The sequence below is a fragment of the Aegilops tauschii genome, chromosome 1 (genome assembly GCF_002575655.3).
Source record: "Aegilops tauschii subsp. strangulata cultivar AL8/78 chromosome 1, Aet v6.0, whole genome shotgun sequence".
Taxonomy (NCBI): Eukaryota; Viridiplantae; Streptophyta; class Magnoliopsida; order Poales; family Poaceae; genus Aegilops; species Aegilops tauschii.
In genome coordinates, this window is record NC_053035.3 from 53,724,309 (window position 1) to 53,743,091 (window position 18,783).

Consider the following 18,783-nt stretch of genomic DNA (forward strand, 5'->3'; position numbering starts at 1 on the left):
TAACATTTAAAAATTGTCCACACATTTCAGAAAATATATATGATATTTTTAAAAACATTTATACAATCTAAAAAATGTCTGTATAATTAAAAAATGTTTTCCTACATTCAAAAAATATACAATACATTTAAGAAAATACTTATTCGTTTCAAAAATATGTTTCACACATTTTTAAAAACCACCAATATAAGAATAGGAACATAGTTAAAAAACATGTTAGGATTATAAAAACATCAACATGAATTAAAGAAAATTAACACATATTTGAAAATATTCAAAAAATATGTATTTTAGAAGTGTTCAAAAACATGTATATAAAATGTACAATCTGTATGGAAAAAAGAAAAAATATCAAAGAAAATCGATGAAAACAGGAGAAATAAACATAAAAATTGAAGAAGAAAAAGAAAAAGAAAAGGAAGAGAGAAAAACCAAAGAAAACTTAAATAAAAGTGTTGCAGTAAAAAACAAACAAAAAACCACAGAAAAAAGACTGCACGGCAGCTATCGTCCCAGTAGCTTGTGGCGAGTTATTTACCCAAACCACCACACTTGAGGCTAGGGTAATAACTTAGTACCACATTGAAAGCAGGGCACAAAAAACACCGGAAATACGCCTAATGCGTAACGCAGAGCACTGACGCTCGAATTTGGTTGTGAAAACAACGAAACCGACAGGTGGGGCCCACCTGTCGGGGTGGTGTGGCAAAGACCAAGCAGAGAAAAAGTCTTTGACCAGTTGAGGTGGCAAATGATGCGTGGACCCCACCTGTCTGTGACTACGTGATCTTCTTCATCCCATCTTTTTTCTATGAGACATTACATGGAGCAGCTTGTGGGCGGCCGGACTCCGGCGACTATGCCCACACCGGCGAGCACCCTGGTGGTGGTGGCGGGAGGGGGGAGCCGTGAGGCACGTAGCCCGACGCTGCTCCCGTCGGCGTGGATGCTCGAGCTCTCTGTCCCCGTGCGACCTGAGAGCTCCATGGCCACCATGGCCATGGCAGCCGAGCTCCTGCTTGAGCTAGCCCCAGGCCGCCTTGTCTACTCGCGACCCACGTCACGAGCACACATGCACCTACACGCGCCCAGCAACACTCCCGCGAGATCCGGCAGCAGCTCATCCCGCGCTGACCTTGGTCATCAGTCATGGCTGACCTCGGCCACACACACGCACCTCACGCGTGGCCCTACCCGCGCGCGCTCGAGGCACCGCCTTGCCGCTGGCCGCCATTGCTATCCGCGCCGGCGAGCGCGTTGTGCTTCCCGTGCACCTCCCAGTGGCCACGCACGAGGTCCAGTGGCCGCACGCCGAGCTCCGTCGAGATCCCGCACTGGTTGTGTCCGCGTCCACCTCCGACGGGCGACCACTTCCAGGATGCGGCCCTCATACACAATCTGGTCTCCCGGCGCGACAGCCTGGTCAGGCGTTGCCACTGTGCACGTCCTCTCTGGTGGTTGCGCCGGTGATGGCCATGTCCGGCGCTCACAACCTGTTCGGCTAAATGCCCAGAGAGAAAAGGAGGAAGAAATAAAAAGAAAAGGTGAAAAATTAATAAACACTTGAGTCATTGACAAGTGGGAATCTCGTCCAACTCAGCATATTGTCCACACAAGCGTGCCACCTCGTCCCAACAGGCGGGCCCCACCTGTCGGTTTTGCTGTTTTCGCGACTAAATTCGAGTGCCAGTGCTTCGCATTACGCATTAGGCACATTTCCGGTGGTTTTTTGTGCCCTGCCTTCAATGCGGTACTAAGTTGTTACCCTAGCCTCAAGTATGGTGGTTTTGGGTAAATAACTCGTGTGTGGCGGAGGCAAGACGTAAGTTCTTTTGCAACAGGTGAGAAATAGCTCCCGCGCCTCGCCGTCGCCGAAGCGGTCCCAGAAGCACACAAAAATCTAATCACGGTCCCTCAAGAAAAAATATACTCCCTCCTATTCTTATAAGTTTTTTTTAGAGATTCCAATATAGACTATATACGGAGCAAAATGAGTGAATCTATACTTTAAAATATGTTTATATACATATTAATGTAGTCCATATTGAAATCTTTAAAAGACATATATTTAGGAACAAAGGGAGTATAATCAATCGACGGATGGCCCTAGTTGGCACAGGCCATTCAACGTCCTTGATTCATCACTTAACTACTCACCACACTCATATTTATCGCGACTTTCTGTTTCAATATCAAAAAAGAAAATTCCTGACTTTCTACCGGATTCATAACAAATTCAGTGTAGCTACTTTTCAGTCACCTAAAAAAATATTTAAGTATGTTGCTTTTCGTATGAAAGAAGTAGCGTCCAGAGGAAAGGAAGGAGCAGCTGCCGAAGAAGCCTTATGGGTCTATCTTAGGATGGCAGGTAACCCCGGTATCTATCTTAGGGTGGCAGGTAGCTACGGTATCTATCTTAGGAGTGTGTGGGGGAGGGATGCAAGTTCACTAAAAATATATGTTCGGTTAGAGGGATGATCGGAGGCAGTGGGCGACGGTTGAGGGGAGGGGTGAGGCGGCGAGGCTAGCGGGTACCGACACCGACGGTGGTGGTTGGCGATTTGGCCGTTAGTTGGTGGGTGGTTGCGGAAGAAAATGAACATGACTAGGATCGAAGAAACCGATCTGACCATTCATCGTACTCCTTCCGTCTCATAGTATAAGAACGTTTTTGTCACTAGATAAAAACGTTTTTATATTATGGGACGGAGGAAGTACATCCGATGGCTCATAATGAATTGGCTGACTCAAATTGATTTTTCAGTCACGTGACACCTAGCGAGTCCCTCATTAGGGACCTGCATAGACGTGCGTGCCGGTGCTGAAAAAATGAGAGTGGATTTTCTACTCTCGGATGTAGTACACCCGAATTTGAAAAAAAAAATGGAAGAACGTGATCAAACAAAGTCGAAGGGGAAAACCCAGGCAGGGAACCGCTGGCTCCGCAGCAACGACCCAGCAACGCCGCGGGTTCAGGCAGCAATGGCCGCTTGATCGTCCCCTCTCTCAGACTGTACACGCCGGAGTCGCCGAGTGGATCCCCTCGTTGCAACGGGTCCATCTGGTGCGTGAAGTAGACACAGTCTTCTCGAGCTCCGTGTCCCGCGGCAGGTGCAGCCTTGGAGCATGGCGATGACACGAAGAGCGCCTGGCCGTCCAGGTCCCGTACCTTCTTCCATCGGGCGTAGATCTCCCACGGGCGGTAGCTATTGTCTACCTCGAAGACCTCGAACTGGCGAGTCCGCTCAATGCCAAATCCATCGTCGTCATGGTATTCGGTCATTGAGTAGTAGCTAAAGCTCAACAGAGGTTTGCGAGCCCACCGCCCGAGAGTAAATTGCTCAAAGCCATCACATTTATGGTTAGGATACTTCAAAACTATCACTTTTGCTAAAAATCACAAAAAACCACCGGCTCCGCGGCATGTGAGTAACAAATCAAACTAATTCAAAACTGAGCCGTGTCTAACAGCAAAACTGACGGGTTGGCCCCACATGTCAGGCTGACTTGGCATGCCTGTGTGGATATTATGCTGAGGTGGAAGGTAACCTCTTTTTATTTTTCTTATTCCTTCTATCTCTCCCTCTCTGCAAAGGTGCTCACTCCACCATTGTCGCCGGCAGGCAGAGCCCCTCGAGAAGCCCCGCCGCCGCCAGGAAGCCCCTTCCGCCGAGAAGCCCCGTCGCCGGGAAGCCCCGTCCTCCCTCCCCTCTTGGCCTTGACGCCCCCACTCGCGCACGCGGCCACGGGCGACAGACGCCACGCCATGGCCGCTCACCGAGATCTGTCGGACAACATCGGGTTGGCCTCCTGCTGCAGCGCCGTTCACCACCTCCCTGCAGCTTGATGTGGTGGTGGATCGAGTGTTGCAGGCAGCAAACGAACGCTGAAGCCAGTGGATCAACTGAATCGGGACCAGCTGCGTTGACCTGCTGCTGGCCAGGGCCGACTCGATGGAAGGCGTCGGTGCGATTCGACGGGAGACGTACTGCAGAACGGCGGCGTTGACCTGCTGCTGGCCAAGATAGATAGGTCCGTCCGCGTACGGCCATGCTGTGGGCGACTCCGGCGGCAGGCTCCTGCCTCGTCCTCGACCTCCCCCACCTTCCTACTCTCTGGATCCGGCTGTTCCCCACGACGTCATCACTGGGTACGGCCGCGTCCGCCGCCGCTAATCATCAAGGATCACCCCTGAGCTCCGCCATCCTGCACCGCCATCCTGCAGCAGCACCGAGCTCAAGCCACGGGCGGATAGGAAGAGAGAGGGGGGGGGGGGGGGGAAGAGATGTGAGGAGGAAGAAGGAGGTGTGGGGCTGACATGTGGGCCCTTTGCCACCTCATCATATTATCCACACAGGCATGCCAAGTCAGCCTGACATGTGGGGCCAACCTGTCAGTTTTGCTGTTAGACGCGGCTTAGTTTTGAATTAGTGCGATTTGTTACTCACTTGCCGCGGAGCCGGTGAGTTTTTGTGAATTTTGACAAAAATGAGTTTAAAATACTCTAGCCATAAATGTGGTGGCTTTGAGCAATTTACTCACCGCCTGACCATGAGTAGCTTGCCATTACATTCGACTAGATACTGCCCGCCAACGATGTGACCGTACGGCCATGGATCTTTTTGCATATGAGGCTCGTCTGTCATGGCGATGAACTCGGGCCTCACTCCGGATATGATCTCAAAGCCAGATGGCGATGCGGGTATCTCATGGAGGCGGCCTTTTTTGAGGTCGAGGGCGCGGAGCGTCTCGTCGATCTTGGACACGGCGTAGATCCTCCCTGCAAAGAACTTGATGTTGGCGATGCAGAATTCGAAGTAGTCATCCAGCGCTAGGCACGCGTTGGTCTCGCCGGCCGGTCGGCAGGTGGAGAGGAGGACCGTGGAGTTGTGGATCATGACGGCGACGAGGCGGTGTTCCAGCTCCGCCGAGGCCGCCGACGACACCACGACCTTGGTTATGGGCTGCAGGAGCTCGTAGCGGGCATTCACGTCGCGAGCACGCAGGAGAGCAGCTAGCTCGGGGAGAGGGGTCACCGGGGCGCCGGAGAAGGCGTCCATCAGGGAGCACCGGCCGTCGTCGTGCACGAGGAAGAAGGCGTTCTCACCGGCGCTGTAGGAGACGGCGTCGTCGGGGATGCAGCGCACGCCGTGCGCGGCGTTGTTGGCGATGTCAAGGAGGGTGCCGTCGCGGAAGGCCAGCCAGGGGAGACGGAGGTGGGGCGGGGGCAGCCCGGCGGCGTTCACGCGCCACGGCCGGCACACGGCGTGGAGGCGGACGCGATCTGCGAGGGACAGGAGACGTCGGAGGACGATGCCAAGGAGCTCCGGCGGCAGGTCCGGCCATGCAGACAGGCGCTGACGTTTGGAATCCGCCATCACGTTCGTACGAGAAATCTGATATGATGATATGCTCCACGCGGCGGCGGCGGCGGCAACGCACAAGTTGCATCCATGGAGCATGATATGCAGGTTTACCCGAATCGTACGGATACAGAAATCCAGTTTAAAATCTGGCAGCGTGGATATTGGAGCAGGGGCCAAGCGCCTACGTACAGCCGTGGGATTCAGCGATTCTTTTGCGGAAAGGTGTGACTACTCTCAGGTCGGGTGTAGTACACCCGAGTTTGCAAGAAGTTGAAAATACGTGATAAAACAAAGTCCAAAAAATCTGAAATTTTGAGACAACAAACTTCATCTAATGTTTGAGCTTCTTACAAAATTTCAGCCAAAAACAACATCCGAGGAGCTCACACCAAAAAAAAAAAAAATCAATGCCCAAGCAGTGCACAAAACTTTGCATTGATTTTGTTTTTCTTTTTGCCGAGAGTTCCTCTGATTGTATTTTTTACTGAAATTTTGCAAGAAGCTGAACATTTGATGAAATTTGATGCCTCAAAATTCCAGATTTTTTCGACTTTGTTTGATCACGTTTTCCCTTTTTTTTTGCAAATTCGGGTGTACGAGAGTAGAAAATCCTTTTAAAATATTCATCCTCTAATGGACTCATGTCATATGCATGCTTGTATGCTTAACCCATACATTCCATTTTATCCTCAAATAAACTTGTTTTCACTGAGTACAACCGTCTTTACCAAGTAGGGAACCGGCCGTCTTTGCAAACCACTACATTACCGAGTAGTACACTTCCGTGTGAGCGAAGCAAAGCCATCGCAGCCGAAGCACGAGCCCGGCACACTCGAGATCGCGAACACCCAGACCGTACTCTATCGGAGGGAGACATGGCGCCAGTTGACATGGCAGTGCCCTCCATTGGCAACAGCACGCCAAGGAACCCCCTCTTCTCAAGTTGCATGAGAGTTTTTTTTGGGGGGGGGGGGGGGGGGGGCGATCACGAGCATCTGACATGCTGGGATTGCACTAAGCACGATTTTGTTCATCAACCACACCTACCATGCTGGGAGTCGTCTGGCAACCGAATCGACGAGGGATTGCAGCTGGGCAGCAGAGGGGCGTCGTGTCGTCAGCGGGATGCCAAGGTAAGTGATGGCTAGCTCCACTATCGGGCATCTCAACTGCGCTATCATCTCGGCAGCCAACATGTCGTCATAAAGGACGGTGGCCGGGCTCTTGGCCTAGTTCACCTGTAGGCCAGAGGCCATGCCGAACAGGATAGGATTCCCTTGACAACGGCTACGTCACCCGGCGTGGCATGGCAGAAAAGCATCACGTCATCGGCGTAAAGGGAGATCGCCGGGACCTCCGCTGGGGATGGAGCTGCTGCAAGATGCCGTCTTGAAGGTCGTATCGCATCAAACGGCCAAGGGTGTCCACGGCGAGCACGAATAGCTATGGGGATAGGGGGGTGCCTTGACGGAGCCCACGGCGATGCCAAATTTGCGGGCCGGGCTCTGTAGGACTCCAGTGCTGGACGTTGACACAAGGATTACTAGCCACTCTCGGGAGCGATCGTCGAACCCATATTGGCGCAAAACCTTGAAGAGGAATGGCCGGGATATAGAGTCGAATGCGCGTGTTAAGTCCAGCTTGAGCATGATTCTCGGGGCCCCAAGTCGATGCAGCAGCTTGAGAGAGGGGCGCGTGTTAAGTCCAGCTTGAGCATGATTCTCGGAGCCCAAGTTGATGCAGCAGCTTGAGAGATTGACTGACGGGGACGAATAGCTGCGGATATAGGTGGTCCCCTTGGCGGAGCCCACGGCAATCTCACAAAATAGAATTCTGACGTTGTTACATAGACATAATTCATCGCAACATAAGAAACATATGGTGAACCTAAGCAAAGAAGACAAACGAACAGTGACAACAGCCGCATGGCATTTACCAAATTGATTACTCTCTCCGTCCTTGAAAGAGTGTACTTCTAGCTTTTGTTGGAAAGTCAAACATTTTATATTTGATCGTATTTATACAATAATAAACCAATATTTATGCCATCAGATTAGTAGCATTAGATTTATGATAAAATATATTTTCATCATATTGATATATTTTTGCAAACTCGGTTAAATTTTAAGATAGTTTGACCCTCCAACAAAGTTGGAGGTACACTCTTTTAAGGACCGAGGGAGTACAACACGTTAAAAAGTTTGCTTGTTCAACTTGTAAAACAAACTACACTGCCATAATCAGAGGTGATACACAATGACTTGGAAGACCAGAAACAAGGACAGAAGAACGAGCGTACAGCGATGATCATATTTTTTTTCCTTCTTCCCTGGAAAACAAACCTGGCATGGCGCTCAATATTGGTGCCAAGATGCATAAAGTACTAAACAGTAGACCTGCGTGCTTTTTACTTCATTTCCAAGGAAATAGGAACATAACAACACAAGTGGACAGCTAACCAAGCATAAAGAAACAAAGACGATTTTCAATTGAATAAAATCAACTACAAAAGAATCGTACTTTGGTGACATCATGTCTCGCTTTTACAGCATCACGTTCTATACATGCATCGATCAAAACTTGTGCGGTTGCAGATCAGCCACCAAAGTGAAGAATTCTCTAACCTCCTTTTGGTTCTTAGATCCAAAAAAACAATTTCTTCTAGTATATGTACCCTTTTTTCTGCTTGGCCTAGAGTTCCTTCTAGTATCTGTACCAAAGTGAAGAACCCTTTTTTCTAGTATTTGTACCCTTTGGAGTCAATGAATGAGAAAAAGGCAAAAGCACTACTCGCTCATAGCTCCTGAATCATGATCTTCTTTTTGTCTCTTCGTGGGACGAGAGTCGTCACGTTCTCCTCGGTCAGCAGATGCAAGATTGTGCAGTAAGGAGGCGACTTCGCTAGCTCCCTCGAGCTTGTACCGTGCTAGAGAACATTCCCTCCCAACAGTGCACGAGAAGTACTTGTCACGTTTCAGGTTAAACTTGATGTTCATGATATCTGCTTGCCACACCTTTGCTTTTCTTTCCGATTCAGGTTCAACATCAAATTGGGGTAAGGTATAGACGTCTTCATCCTGAAAAATGGTGTAATACTATTCAACATCGAGTTTGAGCATAGCTACCAACTAAATCACATGACTGGCAGCACAAGAGTGAACAAGAGAGAAATGGGTTCCCACTGGATTCATAGGACACACCATACAATCGGAAATTCATATAACTTAGGAACGTGCCGAACACATGAAATCAGAAATCTGAATATATATAGCAAAATTATCATATCGTTGAAGTTGATTTCTCTCCTACCAATTTCATTTTCTAACTGATACATCCACAATAGTTCCCGCTGGACCTTTGGGTATGATTCTTATTGTGACATAAAAAAAAATCATTTTGTTGTTGTTGTTCTGCAAAATCTTTACTTAAAAATATAGAACAGAAAGCAGAGAACCGATTTATTACCAAGATGAAACTTTGTTTTCTTTGTTTCAAAATAAATTGTGTCTTGCTTCCTGTTTTCTACTTAAATCGTTGTGACTGGGTGCTTTCTTGATTTCAAGAAGAAAGATAACGTCAAGAGTATTTGATAGGCTTTATGCCTAATAAAATTCAAAAAGCTCCTTTGACTCCAAACATCACTATTCATTAACTTTTTGTCTTGTCTCTTTCTGTTCAACTAAATTTACATGAAAGACAATACAGCAGAGAAAATTCAGCAATTACCTTCGCAAGGAAGTGGCCAATGCACAAGACATAATCAATTGAAGTGGTTATGATTTTCCTGTGACCTAACTCTTGCATAATTTTATCGATGGCATTACCCTGGACAAAAAGATGAATCGGTTTATACAGCATAGCCAACAAGCATACGTTCCATCCTTCTATTTTCAAAACGAATGTACTGTTTAGAAAACGTAGCTAATAACCATTATTTTCCATCCTTGCACCTTCTTTTTCTTGCATAACAAATAACCACTAAATCATTTGTGTTTCGATTAAAGAACAACAAGGGGTCTGACCTTGGTGACTCCCACAGGGCGCACTTCAATTGACCGGCTGCCTTGAACAACCTCAGCACTTTGATTTGACAATGAATATGCCCCCAAGTGCTGTAGCATATCATTTGCCTGATTTGTTCCAAAATGATCCTCTGTGGAACATTTGTATGAAAATTAGAAACATAAACCTGTTGGTTTGTGTTGATACGGGAATCATGAATGTAAACCAAACACTGACCTGCATATTCATAGTTCCACACAATTGATGTTTCACGCGGTTCACAATTGACCTGGAAAAGACTAGCATGCGTCAGAAGAGTAAACACTAATCTGCAACAACAGAACACAGTTCACCATGTAGATGCACCTTTACGCTATCACGGAAGCCAATTTCCAGTTGTCCAGATGATGTGGTGAACCATTCTTCACCATTTAGTCGTAGAAACATCCCATTCTCTGCCGCCAACCACATTTTAAATTCTCCAAAATTCTACATGCAGGAAATATGTTTGTCATTTTCAACCAGAGATTTGACCATGCATAATGTAAGAGGCAAATGAGAATCATTAATAGGTTACTTCATGGAGAACATCTTTGCCATAACCACTGACAACAATGACAGTTGTATGCTCATTATCACAAAGGGTTTTCAGGGCTCCCTTCAACCCAGAGTTCAACTTGAGTGTCGTGTTCCCGGTTTGGTCAGTAGCCCTTCTCTCAGAAGATTGGACCTGTTCAGTCAATGTCGCATTAAAACCCTGTGTAGAAACACGGTTGTTAGCGGCCTATAGAGTAAACACTGTTATCCCAAAGTGCACCAAAAGTTATCGACGATAGAACAAACATAAATCATAATCTGAGAAATCATCACAAAATGGCTCAAGGCATGGAAGATCAGTTCATCAGTGCATCTTCCTTCATTCGCAAGCAAGAAATCACTACACATTTTGTACAGTTTTGTTTCCTGAGGGAAACGGTATTGTGATTACCTGCAACTAATTTGGCATATTATAAGTTTTCTTATTGAAAGGAAAGCAAATGAGGGTGCCCAGCTAAACCAGTCTATAAAACTCGTAAGACTAATACGCAGAGAGTCGACCACTATTATTTTGAATAATTTCTAGACATGGGGCTTAAGCTTAACTTTCAACCAAATTATGAACCAGTTGGCTTGCTATGTCTTGGTTTTCTTTCAATAGTAACCCCAAGTTGCATGTGTGTATACTCTAAACTCTAAACAAATAAGGCACATTGTAAGCTTTCAATTATTGTTAATAGAAGATGATGGGTGCAACATACTCCCTCTGTTCCTAAATACAAGTCATTTTAAAGATTCCAATATTGACTACATACGGAGCAAAATGAGTGAATCTACACTCTAAAATATGTCTATATACATCCGTATGTAGTCCCTAGGGAAATCTCTAAAAAGACTTATATTTAGAAACGGAGGGAGTACATGACAACATTAAACATGAGTATTCAGAGGTTCCTTTGATAAAAAAAATGTCAGTATCAGAAAAAAAAAATCCAAACAAAGAATGGAACGGACAAGTAAATTTATAGGGGACATTAAGGAGAAAAACTGCAATATTTACCAATATGAGTAACCGACTTTTGGATTGTGCGTATTGTTCAGCTGCTTCTTCAATAGGGAGTCCAAGAAGACTTTCTCCTGTTCCTAACGGAGCTTTAATTGCTGCATCATTTAGCTGCCTGCAGGAAAATAATTTTTATAATTGTAAAAACCCCAAGGGTAGTAAGAATAATGTGTATGGAAAAAAAGAAATCCAGTCAGCTGATGAATACTAGTCTGCCAAACTCCACACCAGATTGTAAAGCATGATCTCCTTACCAGACATAGTTTTTTGCCCACTCTTGTGCAGTGTGTGCTGACACAATTTTATAATTATGCTTGTGACGTCGCTCCCTTTCATCAGGTAACATATCCAAAGCATGTTTTATTGCCCCTGCTACTTCCGCAATATTCCATGGGTTTACTACAATAGCACCAGCCCCAAGAGATTGCGCTGCCCCTGCAAACTGAAAATAGGAATAACAGCAATTCATGTAACATTGACCCGATATTTCAAGAAAAAAGGGAAATAAGCAACATGCAAATGTATAGTGACCACATCAGCACCAGGAGATACCTACAAATATCGGTCAGGTCAAAATCAGCTTACCTCACTCAGTATCAGAACACCTTTATTTGATTCTTGACAGGCAACATATTCATAGCTTACAAGATTCATTCCATCTCTCAGTGATGTTATCAGAGCCACATCTGAGCAACACAGAATAGATTCACAATTACAATAGTACTAGAACATAATGATACAAGTGATAAACACAAAGGACATATTTACAAGAAATAGTACCAGTGATTGCATAAAGAGCACACAATGCCTCAAACTCAACGGTTTTATCCTGTAAGATAAACAACGTCAGAAAAATGTTTACTTATATTTCGGTCGTAAATTGTAATAACACAAAATGCCCAAAATTAACATCTTTACTGTAGTTGTGATGATTAAGATGTATTTTGATACAAACATTCACTTAGTACTAGTCCATTACAAGAAGAATGTAAACACTGGTCCTTAATAAATCAGATATAAAATTTGTGTGCATAGGGGAAGGGGACGAACCAGATATATAATAGGGTACGTTTTAAACGTTCCAAATTTTCCATTTACACGTCCAACCATTTCATGCACTTGACTTTTCAGCTCTTGATCTGCTCATATGAGTAAATAAAACATTAACAAACATGAAAAAATAATTATGCTAAGTGCAGCTAGTCCTGTGGTCTAGAAAGAGAAGCATTATCACTAGAGTTTTTCCAAATATTTGGTCACATTTCGGATGAATTGCTGGATACCATGAGTGTTTTCGGCAGAAACGGTTTCTTGTAATCCCCTAGTGGTTAGTACATGATAGCAAAAGTTAAATCTGAAGACTAAAAACTGACTATATTGACCATCCTATGCGGCTATGCCTAAATGTTAAAGCACCTTTCTTTCTTGGTAAAATACCAAAATGATGTAATTCTGCTAATCAATAGTCAATCAATGTAAATACTCTACTTGTGGATGCAAAATTAAAAAAATATCCAACTATTTATGTGATATTAGAGTATTGGTCTAAAAATAAGAGAACAAAAAAAATCTCTATGGGTTGAAAAATATAAAATTATTACGCATGTAATCTTGTTATCTCCAGACTTGAGACCCTTAAATCTTAATCAAGCATTTTTTATCTTGTCACTAGAAAGTACTCCCTCCGTCCCAAAATAAGTGTCTCGACTCTAGTACAATTTTGTACTAAAGTTAGTACAAAGTCGAGACACTTATTTTGGGACGGAGGGAGTAGTCCACATGTTCTAAAAGCATAATATCACACTGTATTGGTAATAATTATAAACTCATTCAAGTAAGAAAATATTCAGCATCTCAATCCTATAAGTTATTTGTGTAGGGGGCATTAAACAATTATAAACAACCCAAGAAATGGACCTTACATTCAGGTACGTCACTTCTAGTTGGCGCAGCAATTTGCAGAAGGACCACTTTGGATTCCCAACCCTTGTTCTCCTCAAGAAATTTCTCAAAGGCCAATAACTTTTGCAGAAGTCCTTTAATCATGTCTAACCGATCAACACCAAGCATTACCTTTCACATTAGCAAACGGCAACGAATGGAAATAACGTAAATTGTTGATAATCAAGATGTGTATACGATTGCCAAACAAAATTAAAGAGCTAACTATTGAGGTGATACAAACATCTGGCAGTATGACATTTTGTTTTGTAGCTCATGAATACATGTCGACGAGAATTATCCATAAATTGTGTTACACAAAGCCTCAAAAACAACTTAGAACTATAGAAAGTATGTTCATACCTTTGGACCAGCAAAAACTGATTTGAATTCGGTTATTTCCCCTTTGACTGCGTTAAGATCCAAAGATTCTTTAAAATGCTGAGCGTCTATCCCGATCGGAAACTAGATATTTTAACATAATGAGTGTTAAACAGAATCAATTCTTGCATGTATAAACAAATAATTTCAAATCTTCTGAATGGTGATAGGATTCGGATATCATGATGAACAAGTCAGTATGTACAACAAGATAGTTGATGTTGTATTAACAACATTCGAAATCATCTTGAAAGTTTCAGATAAGATAATAAAATAATAAAAATTTAAGTTTCCATACGTACAGCATCCACTTTAACAATCCTTCCTTTAAACTTAATGCCTCCAAGGCGACCCTCAAGACCCAGCAGACTGGTGCAAGCACTCACAAAGTGCCTTGCATACTCGTACGTATGAAACCTGAAAAAGGAAGCATGAGTACACTTGAAAGGATGCCTGCACTATAGGAAGTTGATACTTCCCATAAATTATAACTGGGATTAAATCACAAGGTTCAAGTAAGTACTGGGCATAAACTGTGCGTTTTGCCACTGCCTAGCGCTTAGCTTGCCTAGGAGTTACCAGGCATTTCATAGACACTTTAAAGAATAGCTGCTGGCAGCACTGGGAGAGGTTGGAGGACAGAGAAGAGAGACAATATCGCTACAGGGGGAAATAAGTTTGTGAGGACCAATGCACACCTAATGATAGTAAACAACTGCTACATTAAGACATGCAATTTGATTGGCCTTGTGTGCAAAACGTTGTGCTCCCCCTGGTGGAGAGACACGGAGCATTTCCCCAAAGGACTACATGGTATCCTAGCCCACCCTAACCCATCACTGTTAATGTTCCCGACCGTTGTGTTACCACCATCTCCCTTCCTGCATCACCCTAAGAGGAAATAATAACAACCTCATCCTTGTGAGGGCATCAACTGCCACCACGCCGCCTTGAAGGCAGGAGTAGGGACAGTGCCTCGTGGCTGGACTTATGTGGAAGTTGAGCTCCTAGGAAGGAACAGGTGGCTCTCCAGAACCCAAACAGCACAGGTCATGTTCCCTCTGCTCACTTGGGTTGCTGCGTATTTGGGATGCTCCCTTACTATCCTTTAAACCCAAATCGCTGTGATCCAACTACTGCCTCTTTCCTAGCTAATGTCTGGATTTCATTACCAAATAATCTAGGAAGTGGAGGGAGATGACTCACCCCACTAAGTCAGCTTCAAGCACAGCCTGCAACAGCTCTTTGCGGTTCGGCAATGCCTGGTAAACCTCATATGAAGGAAACGGTGTGTGCAGGAACCAGCCCACCTTCATGTTCAGGTTGGACTGCTTCAATAACTTGGGAAGTAACATCAAATGGTAGTCATGGCACCATATGATATCCCCTTCCTTAGAGATTTCGCACAGAGTATCCGCAAACATCTTGTTTGCCTCAGTATATGCCTTAAGCTGTGACTTAAAGTCTTTTGTCTTATTGACCTTGTACCCCTGTGGAAGCCCCAAGTAATGGAAGAGCGGCCATAGAATGTTATTGCAGTACCCGCTGTAGTACTGGTCCCTTAACTCCTCACTCAGGAACACAGGTACGCACCTCTTAAAAAACAAAAACAATGTTGATTAACCCAACCAAATCACCACTTACGCATCTACAACATCAATGACTACATGGGTTTGTGAGATTTTAACCAACCTTCTTAAGTAGCTCTTTCTTGATGGATGTTTGGCCGTCCTCGTCGGTGACGCTGACGCCAGGCCAGCCGACAAACATCCGTTCCACATCTTTAACACCTGTGACATCACAATTCACAACATTGCTTCAGAATTATGACTCGCAGCACATCACATTGTCATAAACAAAATAGCTTCTGATTGAGGGCTCGGATCACATCATATAATGCCAAAAAAAAAACAACATCATGGGGGCTCACAGCCTACAAAGCTCAGATAGGGCATAAAACTAGCGTGTGGGGGTTGGATACATCATATACGCGAAGACAGGTATCCCATACGCATCAGACTATTTTCTATTTTCTAGAAAATTAAGTTAACAGATACCTGCGGGATTCAGCCCCCATACCTTTTCTAATACGTTAAAGCCCATACAGAGGACAACCCATGCCCCTTTCTCGCTTCATTCTCACACACCCACGCCTCCATACTGACCTAGCAGGGCACTTAAGAAGAGAAAGCTAGCAGTGCTCTGGTGCTCCACTCAGCAAATCTAAACGACCTTTTCTTACCCATGGTGAGTTTGAGATTTTGCCGTGTCCTTGCCTGTTAAAATAGGTCTTCTCATAGTCTACTGCTATATGTGCCTCACACTATTTTAGTATGCTGGCAAATAATCTAGGCGATAGGCCTTTGCGGAATCATGAGACATTATACAGGCAGATGCAGGAAATGATTGGCTCTGATGTAAGTATTGTACACAAGAATACAGAGGAAGCTACAACAGAGTTCAAGCACATTTGCTCAAGATATACAAAAACGGGATGAAATCATGCCCACATGTGACCGACAGCTTGAAGTTGAACTTGCAGCAGCAGAAGAAAATTAGGATCATATTTATGGTGCATTAATAGTATTCCTAAACTGCCATATTATTTTCATATAATCACTGATCTATATACTAACTGCAGATATACGAACACATCACCAGATCTGCGTTTATGAAAAATGGACATATCACCATATTCGTATCCTGCCAACCGCTCACAGCATATCGCATCGCCAGAAAGAAAAACGTGAGGGTTCTCGGTCAGGGGGATTACCTTGCAGGGCGCTGACGAGACCGCCCGAACTGGTCACCAACTCCCACTGGTTGTCTTCGAGGCGCTTGGCCGTGACGGGGAGCCGATTGGCCACGATCAGTATGCGACCTCCCGGTCCTAGAAGAGCAGGCAGGCGGCTGGCGGCGACTTCCTCGGCTGATTCGAGGGGCTCGTTGAGCGCGGTGGCGGGCGAAGTGCCTGGACCGCTAGCTGCGGAGGTGCGGTCGGCGCGATCCGGGGAGCCTGAGACCGGAACGAGGCCAGGGGCGGACACCGCCGGGTCCTGGGGCTCGCCCGAGTCGGTGTCCGCTGCGCCCACCGAGGAGGAACCTGGAGAGGAGGAGGAAGTCACGAGGCGGCGCGCGGTGCCGCTCCCCCGCAGAATCCTCTCGAGGAGGAACTGGGTAGTGGCCGCGTCGGCGCCGTAGAGCGTGGAGGGGTCGGCCGGCAACGCGCCATGGCCGCCGAGGTCGCGGAGGAGGCAGCGGCTGTGCGCGACGGGCGACCCGGCCGCCTCCAGCGGCGGCGGCGCGTGCAGCATTCCGCCGAGCAGTTGGCGGGCGACGGCGTGGGGGAGGGGGAGGGGGAGGGGCGGGGGGCGGGAGGGGTTTGGCTTTGCCGCGGCGGTGGTTGTGGGGCCCGTCTCCGCGGCGCAAACGCAACGGTCTCGTCTCGGTATATACCGCCGCGGTTGTTCTGGAAGAAACGGAAGCGGGACGCGCCGCCTAGTTTCACAAATGATTGTTACGCGATTGGTAAGGGTATACAGTGAACTATCGGTGTGGGACCGACATGTCAATGGCTGGGTCTGCCGCTGATCTGGTGTGCTGTTACCTTACGTGTGATTATGAGCCGGGAGGTTGCAGTTTAAGAAACATTTTTTACGCGATTGCTAGAGAGGTGTGCTAGACCATCTGCTGTGGGACCGCTATGTCAGTGGCTGGGTCTGCCGCTCGTTCCAGGGTGATGTTATCTTACGTGTGTTATAACTTTTTCTTTTGCAGAAAAATAGAACAGTATAAAATTGTTTCTAGCGTGCCTGTATATATGTTCTGTTTTAGTTTTCTCGAGCAATTCGAGATTGGTTTGTTGGAAATTGATAATACTCCCTCCGTACCATATTTAGCAATTGAACTGCTAAAATGACACATATTATGGTACAGAGGTAGTAGTAACATGTTTTTTGGGGGATTATGTACTTTTTCAAAGTCTAGTTAAGGACCTAAATCATTACAAGTGGATTCCCATTAGAAGTTGTTTACCACACATATCATGTGATAACTAATAATAATGTGTTCAGAAAGACAGAGACCACACATGACATCCAACATTAATGCTGCATTATGTTTCTAAAATGATGTAGTCACCTTGAAAGACCACATGCTTTGGATGGAGATATTACCCTAAACAAAATGCACATGTACCTGAGATTGAACCAAGCCCCTCCTCCTTCCCTCTCCCTCGCGACTGTTATTTGCAAACTCCAGCCCTCCAAATGAAGGTGCCATGCATTCATTCGAACAAGGAGCCTGATGGTTCCTTGGTTAAAATGTACACCATAAGAAAAAAGAAGAAGAAAAAACATGCAGATCTTTAAGATACACGTGTAGAGACATAGTTATGCATCTAGAGCTCCAACTCAAATAACCACGAAGATAAAAAAATATTGACCATGCATCAAGCGAGAGCCCTCTTTGCTTTCGGGCAAAACTTGTGAACATGCGCATTGGAGCTGCCTCTAGAGATGGAAGAAACAACTATTAGGGGTCCAGGCAAGCGTTGGAGTCCAGGATTGTACGAGATCACCAGCTGACTCCACCATCGACCAAATTTCGGCATGACGGTAATACGATCCGGTTGGCACTAGTAGGATCTTGGGCACGGCCATGACACCGTCCGACAACCACGATTTAAATGCAGTATCGGAAGAGGCGTTGCATCATCGGTGTAGCGCACGGGGCGGCCGGCTGCCCGATGTGAGCTCTGGCGGCAGCGGTTGCCCGCACCTCGTCTGATCTGCAACAGGGGAGAAGAGATACGAGAGGAGAGTCGCTAGGAAGAGGAGGAGAGATGCGAGAGGGGCGAGAGTTGTGGGGAAAAGGATGATGTGGTTGGGCGGAGAAGACGTGCATGGGTCCACATGTACACGTGTTGGGTGGAGAAGCCGACAGACGCGAAGTCTTCTTTTCATGCGTTTGACATTAAATGTTTCCCTTTGTGTATCCTAAAAATATACTGTATATTATTAGGAGTAGTACTCCTACGCCACAAAATGTTGCCGTTAGGTAGGATACAGTAGTAGGTACTGCTTGAGAACAAAGTAGAAAAAACTAGCGCGCTATAGCAGAATAACACCGACCTGAAAATACGCTATTAGCAAGACATTATATATTAACTTTTTTAGCGAGACAATTCTCAGCATTAGCGACGTTATAGCGCTGATATGAAAACTGAAACCAGGAACCGTCGGATCCACGTCATCGACCCAGCCACCGCCGCGGGCTCCGGCAGCAGCGGCCGCGTGATCGCCCCATCTCTCATCTTGCAAAAAAGGTTTGATGTGTCAGATAGATTAATCGATTGATAAATGCATGGCCCTGGTCGTTCAACGTTCTTGATTCATCGCCCAAGTTTTCACCACACATATTCAATTGTGACTTAAGAGTACGCTAATGACGTACCTTACAACTTTATAGAAGAAAAAAGCAATAAATGCGGAC

At 45.7% G+C, this 18,783-nt stretch overlaps 1 protein-coding gene across 1 annotated transcript; it reads right to left on the reverse strand.

The window, feature by feature from the left end:
• Positions 1–7,831: 7,831 nt before the first annotated feature.
• LOC109760320 (probable alpha,alpha-trehalose-phosphate synthase [UDP-forming] 4) lies at positions 7,832–16,624 on the reverse strand. The gene is made up of 17 exons (XM_073507750.1): positions 16,064–16,624; positions 14,983–15,080; positions 14,497–14,885; positions 13,593–13,707; positions 13,273–13,374; positions 12,891–13,041; positions 12,019–12,107; positions 11,749–11,797; positions 11,554–11,654; positions 11,223–11,410; positions 10,966–11,083; positions 9,946–10,125; positions 9,735–9,857; positions 9,606–9,657; positions 9,389–9,519; positions 9,093–9,191; positions 7,832–8,443 (listed from the first exon to the last, which is right to left on the reverse strand). Exons 1-17 carry the CDS (start codon positions 16,602–16,604, stop codon positions 8,153–8,155), a joined length of 2,817 nt encoding a protein of 938 aa, XP_073363851.1. The 5' UTR covers positions 16,605–16,624; the 3' UTR covers positions 7,832–8,152.
• Positions 16,625–18,783: the final 2,159 nt, after the last annotated feature.